Source organism: Pyxicephalus adspersus, chromosome 2, assembly GCF_032062135.1.
Source record: "Pyxicephalus adspersus chromosome 2, UCB_Pads_2.0, whole genome shotgun sequence".
NCBI classification, from domain to species: domain Eukaryota; kingdom Metazoa; phylum Chordata; class Amphibia; order Anura; family Pyxicephalidae; genus Pyxicephalus; species Pyxicephalus adspersus.
The window spans coordinates 16,051,076-16,064,747 of NC_092859.1; the positions used below are offsets into that span (position 1 = coordinate 16,051,076).

Below are 13,672 nucleotides of genomic sequence, written 5' to 3' on the forward strand. Positions count from 1 at the left end.
AGCTTTGTCACCACAGCAGTTCCTTTAGAGGTTGATAACCAGGCCAAAGATATTTGTTATTTACACTCTTGGGAAGAGGAAGAATGTTTTGCAATTATTCTGAAAATAGTTCTCTGGAAATGCATTAAGATTTTATGCTTACGATTATGAGATTTGGCCTTAATGGAAACTTTGGGGTTTGCAAAGAACATTTTTCTGTCCCATGTGCATGTTTTTATGACAAGGTCTTTTCCTTAATCAAATGTTTTAATTTCTTGTGTGTGAGCGATTTTATTTTTGTATTTGGCATAGAACACTACTGCACTTAGCTCTTGGTTCTGAAACATAAATACTAGTGAACCTGGGCAAGTTTAGTTTTGAGTCTTCTCTTCCAGACAGGACGATGGCAGTCCTGATTCAAGCTTTCCCTTTTATTCTTCCTGTGACTTCTCCGCAGCAATCCTTCAGCACAAGTTCTGGACGTTGGCCAGGAAACTTTGTCCTCACCACAGATTTTATGTAGATGTGCTCATATTTATTTCCTTATAACTTCCCAGGGTAGAAACGGCCTGCAGCTGGGTAATCTTGCTCTGCTTAAGTCCAGCTGTTCAGCTTTTCCAAGTGTGGCGTCTTCCACCTCCCCATCTGCTCAGCATCCCTGGGGGAAAATGGCTTTTTATGGTTCATTGTTCCGCTTTCCGAGTACTGGCTGTTAAGGTGATAATCTATCACCTTTTCAATGTCATTCTTGTGTATTGAGGCGTGCAATGTGCTTTGACTGCTCACCGTGAGCTTCATTTATCATTTTAATGCAGCTTTAATTTTCTGCTGCATTTAGATTTAAGCATGCATGGAAGAATGACAGCGTGCTCTCAGACAAATCAAGAGGGTGCTCGTGCAGAACTTGTTTTAAAACTCCGGGTTGTCTTGCTGTCATGCTGATCCAATAGTTTTACTACTTCCTGAGTTGTTGTAGATTTAGTATGAAAATAAACAGTTCTGATTTTGCTGCATTGTAATGAGTTGGTTACTCAAAGCACTTCATCATGGCAGCACCCCCAAAGCTACCTGTAATAGTAAAGGCTTTTCCTAGTGTTGTCAAAGCATGTCTGCCTCCTTGCATATTCTTATTAATCAGTGAGATTTCCCATCATAGCAATGGTCAATAGGAATACAAGTTGCCTAAAGCCCAACTCCCATCTGTTCCTCCCAATCCTTCATGGTGCAACACTAAACCCTTTTGGTGTACATTGACTTAACATAGCAAAGTGTGGATTTATTTTTTCCTCTTCCTCCTGTTTCTGTTCAGAAAAAAATCAATTTGGCTTCTTAATGGCTTGTTACAGCCAGGAAGTTCTGCCGTTATGACTTTATTATGTCCTTTTAGGCCCGCTTTCTGACGGTCTAACCTAATGATATTTTAATAAAACGCTAACAGGCATAACCTAAATAAATGCAAATAGAAGTCTAAATAAAATGTTTTTTACTTTCATTTTATATCATCCTTATTGCTATTTGGCACATTTTGTTAATTTCAGTCACAGCTATTCGCCTGTTCTGTTTTTTAATAAATCGCACTTCGGAGCGATCAGTCCATGGGTGGGGGATGCCTGTGAATGCGAAATCACACTATTTCTAAGAAAGCTCGAATGCCACCCACATTTCATGCAAATGTCAATGTAAAAAAAAAAAAATCAACATGAATAACTGAATTGCTGTGCTAATCATCTGTGCACATGAGATATTTTGTATGAAGAAAGTAATGCAATGCAATAGTATATGAATGTGGTAGCTGCACAGGAATGTGTCTCGAATGGAATGGAATCACAAGATCAACAAAATGCTGTTCTTGGGTAAAACTAAAGTTAAGATTAGAAATACCTTGTGATATTAGCTTAAAAAATAACCAAAGGCACAGAAAATTCAAATGTTCTAAAAGCTTGCTTGCAGTGTTTATTCTTTCCATCAACAACACAGTTGGGTATTGTTGTGTTCGTTTTTTATTAATATTATCCACTAACAGTTACAATTTTTGGATAAGCATTTAGGGTACCTTTCTTTTCCTGGTCCAAGCAGTAATGATAGACAAAGGTTCAGTAAAATGTTAATGCCAACCTCCAGGCAAAATATCCTGCTTCAACCCATCCTAAATATCCTGCAGTACTTACTATGTGAAGTTGGAATTGGGGGCACAGAAGAGTTTTCTCTCCGGAGGACTGCTGATTCATCATAGGTCTTTCTTTTGCACCCACTCATCCTCTGCTGTCCCAGAGCAGAGGATGAATTAGAACTTGCTAGGAAAAGTAACAGTTTCCTCCTTCATTGCATCTCTCTCCACTTTAGGAAGTGTCTACTTACTCTTTGTGTGGCCTCTGCCGCTTTCCTCACCTCACTATATAACCTTCTATTCCAACTGTCGGCAGAGGAACAAAGAGAAATATTGTAAAAGTGCTGCACTTGAGTCATAGTTCTGAGTGTTCTGGGGATGCTGATATTGAATAAAAGATGGCTGCTTCCAACTGCAGTCTTCGGGGATATTTTTAGATGTCTGCACAAGGGAGGCCTTGGTAAAAATCATCAAAAGATTGAATGGTCATATAATCTATTGATATTTTTGTTGAAATGGAATGTCTAGCCACAGGGTCTCTTTATGATTCCTCAGCTGCTAGACAAAATGTGGGTACCTGTTGGCTTTGGAAACCTTTTTCGGATTCCTTTCCTTACTGTAGTTCTTAAGCTTTTAAGTTTGCAAACTTCCAATAGATTGCCCAGTAGATCCCTATACCCCCTTCACCACACTGTTTAAATCATTACCCTTTCTATAATCCCTATTAGGTACCAGTATTTTTTGAATAAATGTGGTTAGGTTAGCTCTTTCTGTACCTTTTGTACCAGTCAACATTATCAGTTGGTTTCCTTACCTCCAAGTATTATTTATAACCTTGGGGAAGAATCTTTTTTTTTTTTTTTTTCTTATACATATTACAAGGATAACTAAAATTGACACCGCACAATATATTTTATTTGTTCATCCAGGTTATTGAACGAGTCTCAAGTGAATGCTATGGGTATAAAGATGCTCCCTGGATACAAGGATCCCTATCACGGCCGTCCCCTGACACGAGGAGAGATGGGTTGTTTCCTCAGCCACTACAACATCTGGAAAGAGGTGAGAGAGGACCTGGTTGGAATAAATGGCTCTACTTGATAACAACTGGTAAAGTAACATGAAGACGGTGTAGCATGCCAGTAAGACTTTGCTATGCACTCCAAGAAGCTGGGTCTGTGTGTTAAATCGGGCAGCTAGCAGACCAGTAATGGTCATAATACAAGTGACTGAACCCAAACACATAATCTAAAGTGTCAGATAACATGGGAACACTGGATAAAAAAGAAAAATGTTGACAATAGAGTCTACAGTCATTGATAAATCTGCACAATTAGGTAATAGTGTAGTGAACCAAATCTAGCCTAAAGTTTGCATATATAGCCAAATCCTTTTAGATTGGGATCATAAGAGGAAGTCATTAAACGCCTGTTCCTGTCCTCTTCCCCACTTGGTAGATTCAACTTCTCTCTTTGTTCTGGTGGCCATTGTGAAGAAGAAAGGGATGGAAAATCCAAAAATGTACAGTTGTTACCAAAACAAGAAGTAAAGAGAAATAATCCAATAGGGATTTAATGCTTTGCTGCTTTATCCACAAAAGAATACTTTAAATCAATTTATCTGAGAAGATGATTCAAAGTACACCTGACCTGTTCTTAGACAGAGCAAATCAATAGGTTCACGTCAAAGCTAGCCCCACCAGCTTCTTGTACTTGCCTTCCCAGCCACAACATTAACATAAACTTAGTCTTTTTCATTTCAACTATTAAGGTTTACCCCCCTGTCATTCAGATGCCTAAACTTTAGTGGAAGAAGAGGATCAGGGTCAGATGAAAACTGAGTTGGGGGAAGTTTCCTTCTTTGACCAGAAGATATATTGAAATGGGGGACCAGAGTTTAGATCAGTGTTTTTTTAACTTTATAACATAGGGTACCCCTTGATATAACTTTCAAGTCTTCAGGGAACCCCTGCAATAATACTATATTGTGGTGGTTAATTGGAATGTCACCCAATGATCTTTTTGGCTATCTGTTAAACTGACGTGATGGGCACAAACTGCTCATGGCTCAAGGAACCCCTAGCAACCTATGGAGGAAATAAAGACAGAGATTTGAGCGGGGTTTTTGGCACAAACAATGTATTCATAAACTTATATACAATGTGTATAATAAAGTTTATCAAATAAAAAGGGCCACTGAACAGACTAGTGGTCAGAAAAAGTAATTGGAGCCTTATACCTGCTCAATACAGTACATAGTAATCAATGGCTGAATTGAACCAAAATATTTTCTTGGGGTTCATCATAGGCCAAAAATAGGCACTAGACATGTAAAAACTCATCATTTTATAAATTGTTAACCATACAGAGCATTTAAACATCAAATCATGACATGTTTTGATGGTTAAATACTCTGTATGGTTAAACATTTATAAGTTTTATTGTTTAAATTTATTGTTATATGTCTAGTGCCTACTTTTGGCCTATGGTGAACCCCAAGAAAATATTGTGGTTCAATTCAACCATGATTACTATGTACTGTATTGAGCAGTTACAAGGCTCCAATTACTTTTTCTGACCACTAGTCTGTTCAGTGGCCCTTTTTATTTGATAAACTTTATTATACATATTGTATATATGTTTATGAATACATTGTTTGTGCCAAAAACCCTGCTCAAATCTCTGTCTTTACGTTTATGGTCTATTTAAGTATGAGGGTAGGCACTTTACTGTTTATTCTAACACAATTGTGATATATTACCACCACAAACATACCCTAACAACCTCTGAAAGAACCCTGGTTGGAAAACACTGGTCTAGATATTCACCATGCAAACATAAGTCAAACATGAAGGTAATATATAGCTACTTGTCCCCATTTCAGACCTAGGTTCCTGCATCTGATAGAGGTAAGTCTTCAAGCATCACCCTTTAGATGTCATCAAATGGCTGGAACTGAAAAGGAAGCTAATGCTGAAAGATATAAAAAAGGTTATTACCGTTAACCATGTCCCTTTTAGAAATGCCCATATTTACTTTCCATGGTACACTCTCTTTAGGACTTGAAACTTCAGCAATATTTTGTTAGAAATTGTTTAGGTCAGGTCCACTTTAAGCTTTTGAGGCCTCTTGGAATGTAAATGATGGGTTATTGGGTACTGTGGTTTTTATAGAATCATGAATTATTCTTTGAAAACGTGCCAGCCTAATGTTTGATGTAATTTCACTCCCTTGTAGATCTCTGAACGTTCACTCGCCATCTCTGCTGTATTTGAAGATGACTTGAGATTTGAAATCTTCTTCAAGAGGCGGCTTGAGAACCTTCTGCAGGATGTGGAGAAAGCAAAGCTGGACTGGGACCTCATGTGAGAGATGTTTAGGGGAAGACCAAGGGGGAGTGACAGAGTTATTTATATATTGAATAAAGTAGTTCTAAAAAGAGGAATGTCTTAAGGAACAGCAGTTTTATATTTTTTTTACTGTTCTGTAAATATTTAATTGTGCTGTAATTCATAGTAAACAAAGTAGATGTCCTGGAATGTAGACAGTAGTGAGGAATTCCACTATGTTTACTATCTAGTAACACATACAGCACAGTCCAGTCCACTTTATTTACTTTCTTAGTGAGCAGTCCTTAAACCTTCTTAAGGAATTCACATTGGAATGTGTTCCTGGTTTCTTGCTCTCATACTATTCAGCATTATTTAAACCTAAAGTCAGGTACAGACACAATAATTTTCTCCGGAAATGATCACTGATTTTTTTTTTTGGAATGATTACTTTATAGACTAGCTGACCCAGACTGTGCTAATGATATATGACTATGGTAGGGACATTAGATGGTGAGCCCCAGAAAGTGCCGAGTGATGCGCCTGGTTAAAAGGGCAGGGGGGAGAACACTGCTCAGTAATAGCTTACATCAGGGCTGTTCAGCCGAGTGCGTTGACCTGAGTCTCTTGTCTGCCTTGCAGCTATCTAGGCCGTAAACGAATGCAGGTAGAGGAGCCCGAAGAGTCTGTGCCTGGGGTCCGTAACTTGGTGGTTGCTGACTACTCCTACTGGACACTGGGGTACCTGATCTCTCTTCAGGGGGCACAAAAGCTGCTGAATGCTGAACCTCTGACCAAGATGCTTCCTGTGGATGAATTCCTGCCAGTCATGTATGACAAGCATCCAATGTAAGTGCAGAACACACTTTATTTCTTTTTTTAGCTTCACCCTATGGCCAATATGATGTGTATTTTAATGTTCTTAAAGTAAACTGAGAAATTCCTATTTATTTGTGTGTGTATGTATGTGTGTGTGTGTGTGTGTGTGTGTATATATATATATATATATATATATATATATATATATATATTATTTTTTTTTTTTTATTACCTTTTGTATGTAAAATTGCAAGTCCACAGAATTCATCTCTTCTACTTTAAAATCAAACTGACATGGAACTTCAGGAAGTTATTTATTCAGATTTTGCACAAACCAGTATCTTTACCTCCTAGTTTCCTGTTAAAACAATTGTGTATAAAAATTTTAGTTATCATTAATACACACCTGCTCTGACATATAATTTTCTCTGCAATGTAGTGTGAATTTTCTTTCGGGCAGGAAGCAGCATTTTCACTGAGAAAAAATAAGTTCAGGGCATTTCTAAACAAAAAATGATCACAAATCACAGCATGTGAGAGAAAATGATGAATAAATCAAATATAGTGAGTCTTGCATTGATCTTGTCATTCTAGTAAGTTTTTGTTTTCCTTATCCAATGTCTGCTTTTCCAGCTCTGAATATTCCTCTCATTTCTCACCACGGGACCTACATGCCTTCTCTGTGGAGCCTCTGCTGCTATACCCAACTCACTACACCGGAGATGAAGGCTACATCAGTGACACGGAGACATCAGTGGTATGGGACAATGTTACTCAGAGCACTGACTGGGACAGAGCCAAGTCTCGGAAGACCCAACAGCAAGAAAAGCTGCGCAGCGAAGCTATAAACACCCCTTCTCTACGCTCCCCATTTGACAGCGCTGCCCGAGACGAGCTATGACCTCAGTGCTGAATCCACCATCAAATCCAACGTCTGAGCTTTGCAAACAAGCAAGCTGTTTGATTACTAACGGTGAGGCTACGGGACCTTTTGTGACAGACCAAAGAACGTGCACATACACACACCTGTATGACGGACCACTCCTCTGCTGTCGTCACATGGAATGGCCCAGCTGGGGGCAAAGCTATTTCTGGGGAAAATATGGTCTTTTTTTGTTTTCAATGAGGTCAGGGTCATTACTAATAATAATATTATTTATGTAATTTCAAGTGCAAACAATCCCAGTCTGCTGCATCACTGTGGATTCAGAAAAACAGCAGAGCTGTTTTAGGTATGCTTTTAATGTAAGTGACCTTTAAATAAAGTTTCCTGGTTGTGGGAGGATGGGTAGAGTGAAATCTAGGAAGTAAATAAAAACCTAGGTTAACCTCGAGGTTTTGAGAGCGATTTTCAGCCCCTGATTTTGACACGGACACAAGAACACCCTAATCTGCCTTGTTCATTGTTGCCTAAAAAGGGAAATCCCATATCTGTAACCTTAACTGTAAACTATCCAATAACTGGCCTTTACCGTCGGGGTTGTGAACCCCTTCCTACCCTGTCTTCCACCACACCTTTGGCCATTCGTTGTTTAGTCATGAGTTACTGCAGTAAATGGACAATTGTATATTTAACAGTGGCGTTCCTAAAACTTCAATGACCCTACAAGCTATTGATCAGTTTTTAATTCACTTTGTTTACAGGTGGTAAATTACCTGTAATAGTCAATGAATATTAACAAATTCCGTATTAACTGTTCAAGAACACGCATTTATTCAGTGGTGGCTGCCAAACATTAAATTGTATTGAAACCCAAGAAAAATTTGAATCTGCAGCTTGCTGTATGTAATGGCTGCATTAGTTTACTTTAATCAAACAAAGCATCTTTTCTGTAAATGCAGAAAATTTTTGTTGCTTCTGCAAGATTTCCAGTGGCTCTTCCATTAAAGATATGTTTTGTGATTTACAAAATGCCCATAATGGAGCTAGAGCGTTCTGTAGTCTTGCTTCACAATGACAATACTCTATGGGCATAGTACAGTTGAAAAGTATTGTTACCCTAGAACAAGTGGTGTATTACTGCATTACAAGTTGAAAATAATGGGGAGGAAAAAAGGCCTAAATACAGAAAACTGATATAGACATTGCGTCTATAGATTGGTAAACTGCAATATATTTTCTTTTTTGGTTATAGATACATTTTAGGTAATGATTGGTGTACTCCATATATAGTCTGCCCTTGCCATTTTCCAAAAAAACAAACAAAAAAAAACTGTGTATTGGAGAGAGTTGGCACTAATTTTATAGACTTGCCTTTATCATAGCTTTTCCACTGCAAAGGGGTGACATCTTGCCCTTTCCAACAAACGCACAGGAATGCCAAAAAGCCCCGATCTGTGCAGATGATCCTACAGTATTGTGCAGTGTCATCTTTTCCCCAGGATCCTAAGGATGGTGATGCTACCCTCTCACTGGTGTTGTGGGGGTTAAAGAAAGTAAAAGGAAGTATAAACTTTATTTATTTTTTTTTTTATCTTGCAGCATTTTAAGAAGGAATCGGGGAGATACACTAAATCAATGGTTCTGCAATTTTACCAGATCATTTCTTCTGATTGCACACCCCTGGGGCATTGTACATCCAGGCAGGTGACACATTTGCTTTCCTGCGTTTCCTCCCCTATGTTCACCATCACTTGAGCACCATTACAACCTTGGTCTTAAAGGCTGTTAGGTAGCAGAGTGTTCTTCCTGGTTGTGCAATGTAGCAGGACTGGTTTTTCAGAGCCACATGATCTTGAGCAAGGACCAAAACCGTACACCCATTTGGATTTCAGTTGTATGCTTGGTTTTGTGCTTTAGTAGAGAAGGTAAAAATTGGCACTTAATGTGTTTAAATAGCTGTAAAATCCTTAATGTAACTTGAAATTTTCATAACCTAATTTTAAATTAAACTTTGAGAAATGAATTATTGCCTGAATTTAAGTGCTAAAACATTTTCCTATAACTTTTGCAGGTATTGTCAACATAGGGCTTTGAGGAGGATGTCTCTATTATGTATCCAATCCCCATCTTAGATTGTTTCTCCATATACAATACTTCCATGGTCAATGATAAAGGTTTGGGGCTCAGATATGCTTTTCTATATGCTTCATTGTGCTTCTAGTTAGAATAGATGGGCACAAATATGGCTGTTGATATTGTAAGTAGTGCAGAGTACTAAACATGGACCTTGTATTGCAGAAAGAACTGCATATGTTCTTCTGTGGGGATTGGAGAGATACAAGGCTTATGTCAAGATGGAAAGTACAGATGTTACTTAGGTTAGCTCTTTTCATTTAAATGGCAGGACTTCATGTCGCTGCTAAAGCAATAATTCAAACGTACCAAAAGCAAAGAAATGCCGCAATGACATTTTATTTAATAATTTTAATATAATCATGAACAAGCACTCCTCTTTTTTGTAGAGAGGTCACCTTAGGTAATCTTTGTGGGCTCTGAACGCTATGAATCGGGAAATAAGAGGTTAGTTTATCCATTACTGATCATTATGTATATAGCAATTTATTAATAGGACATCCCCTTTTTTTGCAACCAAATACAACAGAACCAAAAATGGAAATTTACAGAAAAAGTACAGCTTGTCAGTTGACAGGAACCTGACTGATAAGCTCATTTGCTAAGATCTCAGAAGAGGAAAGGGGGCTTTTAAGCAACAGTTGTGTTTTTTTCTTGTTGGGTTAAAGGAAGAATAAAAATAGACATTTCATTTGGGGCTTCTGCATTCTCATGCACTGGTGTTGCAATTATTGGTGGGCAGAAGAACACCAAGATAGAATTAGAAATTCTGCTTGAGACTACCACTTTACTTTCATGGATTGTATTTAGCTTGGCACCATCACATTCCTGGGGGCTGGTAAGGTGGCAACTGTGAGAGGAGAGGGGGCTAGTATTTTAATATTTGTGGTGTCATAGTTTAGTGGAAGCTCTGAAAATAACATTACCATTACCATGAGGCAGACATTAGTATAGTGGACTAGGCCATGCCAGGGAGTTGTTATATTGGTGATATTTTAAAGGTCTAATGCAGGGCCTCCTTGTATCTCACTTGTCTGTGTCCTTTGTCACTTTTCCTCTTCTAGCTTTTTCATGGAGCAGAAATAAATAGGCTTGCAAATCTACTAAAATAAAAATAGTTTTCATTTCAGCTTCATGTTGAGAAATGAATTCAATATCAAGTCCCAAGAATTCTGCTTCTATGACTGTATTATGTATTCACTTTCACTGTAGAGTTAAAACTTGGTGCAGGAAACCATCTTTTCAGAGATGAAAAGTGTGCAATGCAGAAAATTCATTGCGGACTATGAGTCTGATGTATGGAATAGTTCTGACTAAGTTTTTACTATTATGTGGTTAATTTTCAAACCTCAGATGTAAAACAAAAAGAAATGCAGATCAGCATGGCTTCTGGAATAGAGTTTTAAGGATAATGGTACTTGGCTCACATGGAAAATGATGTTTTTAGTAGGCATAACCTAAGGAGCTCTCTCATGTCCATTCCGATTAATCAGAAGCTTTTATTAAATGACAGTGACGTGGAATGAAGTGTCGGCTTCATTCTAGAATTCTGTTCAGTGATGTAATCTCCAGCAATTTTCTGGAACAGTATTGGAAAACTCTTACAAGATAGCAGAGCTTGTAAAGAATAAATAAGAGGGATTAAACATTTCATTACTAGAAGGGGACTCTTGCTGATGCCAAGGTGGTGGAAAAGGTGCTTGAAATGCAACTTGTGTCCTCCTAAACCCAGTACTGGTGCCCAGCTTTTGTTTACAGAGTTCTATATATTTTTGTGCTTTGTTTTTCAATAAATAATTTTTACAATAATTATTTGTGTTAATTCTTCAATGACAAATATTAGATGTCCGAACTTGTGATTTGGGGGGGCTTGTGCCATTGTGTCTTGGATATTTGGAGGTGAAACTAGAAGGATTATTGGATTTTCTATACAGCACACTCTGGTGTACCAATGGAGTAGGTGCATCAAATCAAACTGGAACCTTGCCCAGAAGTGTTTTATATTGGTAAGTGTATAGCAAGGATGGACTTCCTATACCTGCCATTATGAGGCTGCACTGGTGATTTTATTCTTTGCCTACTGGTAAAGTGACCACATCGGGGGGTCTAAAAACAATCAACACGCAGTGGGATTTCATCTGAATGAGCCACTGGGCGTATAGCCGATGGTAGATTACGATGTTACATTTATTTTTCTTGTTATATCCTGAATTTTTCACTATACAAAAGTAACAGTCACTAAAATGATCTTCTGGCTCTCGCCTATCAATAGGTGTACCAAATGGCATCTTATCACGTCCACAACCCTAAACCCTTTACACACTGTTTGCACACCTTATGAGGGGCTCCAGACTTATCTTGATCACCAAGTTTACCTTTGAAATATGCCAAATAGGCTTACTCCACAAATGTGCTGATGTTCACCCTTTGACTGAGAACGGTGAAACTGCCACAGATATAACAAAATGAATCAGGGTTGTTTAGGCACTTACTACGAGAAACAGCAGAGCCAGACATGTTGTGAAAGAAAGGAAATACGTGTGTAAGTAAAAATAAATTTTGCTTATTCACTACATAGAGCAGCATAAATAAATAACCTATACAACTCCACGCTACAGTAATCGCATTATTATAAGCGGTAGAGAAAGCCTGACGTCATGGAAGAAAACTACCTGCACTTTCAGATTCAGCATAACTATTTTAGTGTAAATAAACTTAAAAATTTAAGTCAACAAAAACTTTGTTCAAAATTGTTTCCCAGTGTAATCTTTGCCTTATGAAACCATGTATTAAATAAAGTATAGCAACTTCTACTACATATGTTTAAATGTAGGTATTTTATAAAGATATGCCCTCCACTTGCTCTGTTCCTGCACAGCTTTTTGTTAATGTTACTGCTGTGCTTTATGTAACATGTCAGAAGGCGCAGTAAATTACCATAACGTATTGGTATGACTTGGTACTGGTAATGAGTGAAACAGAAGGACAACTGAAAGGAAAGAATATAATAAACCCTTCTTATATACACTATTCTGCCATTACATCTGTCTTTCACATACAGTCCATTCATTATATCAGTCTGATGTGATGTCCTTACGCCTGCCTTTTATACACTATGCTGTTATTACATCTCTCTTTCATTGACATTGCATTCATTACACCGGTCTGTTGTGCTGTCTTTACACCTCCCTTTCATATACTATGCTGCCCCTATACCTCTTGTATTTACACTTTCCTGTCTTTACACCTCTCTTCGATACACTGTGCTACCATTACGCCATTACATATTTCACCTTTCTTATATGCTGTCACTATCACTGCATCTTTTTTTATATTGTGTGATGTCCAAACGTAGATATTTTCTACTGTGCTGCTGTTACACTTTCCTTAGGCTATGTACACACGTTCAATAATTATTGTTGTAAAGTATTTCTTACGATCATTTACAACATCAAAAGACCGAATGAGCGCTGTACGTACAGCACCGTTCTGCTGTCTAGAGAGAGCAGGGGGGAGAATGATGGAGCAGCACCCTGCTGCGCTCTCTGCCCTTCACTTGTATTATGATCGTTCGACGATCCGCCAGGATGGTTCCATGAACAACGTCGGACGATGTACACATGCCAGATTCTTGTCCGAGCCTATCCCTGAGGCAATTATAAGATGAGAATCATCTGACGTGTATGTAGCTTAATACATTATGTCGTCATTTCTATTTTTTTTTCTATTATGCAGTTATTATACTAACCTGGTATATATTATGCCAGCCTTTCTCACCTTTTTTTTTTTTAAGTACGAATCTTTTGAAAAGTCTTTGGGGAACCCCTATTTTAACCCCAGCTCACAGTATATTAGTGTGGTGAACAATGGAAAGAACGTCACCATTACAGGTAGCCAAAAAGACCATTCGTGTCACCTAAACTGACCTGAGAGATGCAAATTGCTCATTGCTCAAGGAACCCCCAGAAACCTCTGGAGGAACCCTGGTTAAGTAACACTGCCCTATGCTGTAAGCACATCTTTATCATAATGTGCTGCCATTACATTTACTTTTATACATATGTTTTACTTGTTGTGATTCATTTTTACTCTGACTAACTTTACATACAGTTCCTGAAAGTGGGGGTAAGTATATAAAAGCTTGTGTCAGTCTCTTCAATTGGGAAATGATACACGTTTGAGTAATATTTCCTATAAAACATTAATTCCATTGGTATCTGTGACACTGCTCTCTCTTGGTTTGCTTCCTATCTGTCTGACCGCTCCTTTCAAGTTTCTTCCAATGGTAACTCCTCCTCACCCACTCTCCTCCATGTTGGTGTTCCCCAAGGGTCAGTCCTTGGAACGGTTCTCTTTTCTCTGTACACCTCCTCTCTAGGTAGTCTCATATCCTCCTTTGGTTTACTTTGCCATCTGTATGCTG

The 13,672-nt window shown here is 38.2% G+C and overlaps 1 protein-coding gene across 1 annotated transcript in view; it reads left to right on the forward strand.

Annotated features, from left to right (window-relative positions):
* COLGALT1 (collagen beta(1-O)galactosyltransferase 1) overlaps nucleotides 1-11,058 on the forward strand; it is a 29,972-nt gene extending 18,914 nt beyond the window's left edge. Inside the window, exons 9-12 of the mRNA XM_072399679.1 lie at nucleotides 3,016-3,148; nucleotides 5,323-5,450; nucleotides 6,057-6,263; nucleotides 6,867-11,058. Coding sequence (XP_072255780.1) covers nucleotides 3,016-3,148; nucleotides 5,323-5,450; nucleotides 6,057-6,263; nucleotides 6,867-7,134 — 736 coding nt within the window. The 3' untranslated portion in view covers nucleotides 7,135-11,058. The remainder of the gene's footprint in view (nucleotides 1-3,015; nucleotides 3,149-5,322; nucleotides 5,451-6,056; nucleotides 6,264-6,866) is intronic.
* The last annotated feature ends 2,614 nt before the right edge of the window (nucleotides 11,059-13,672 follow it).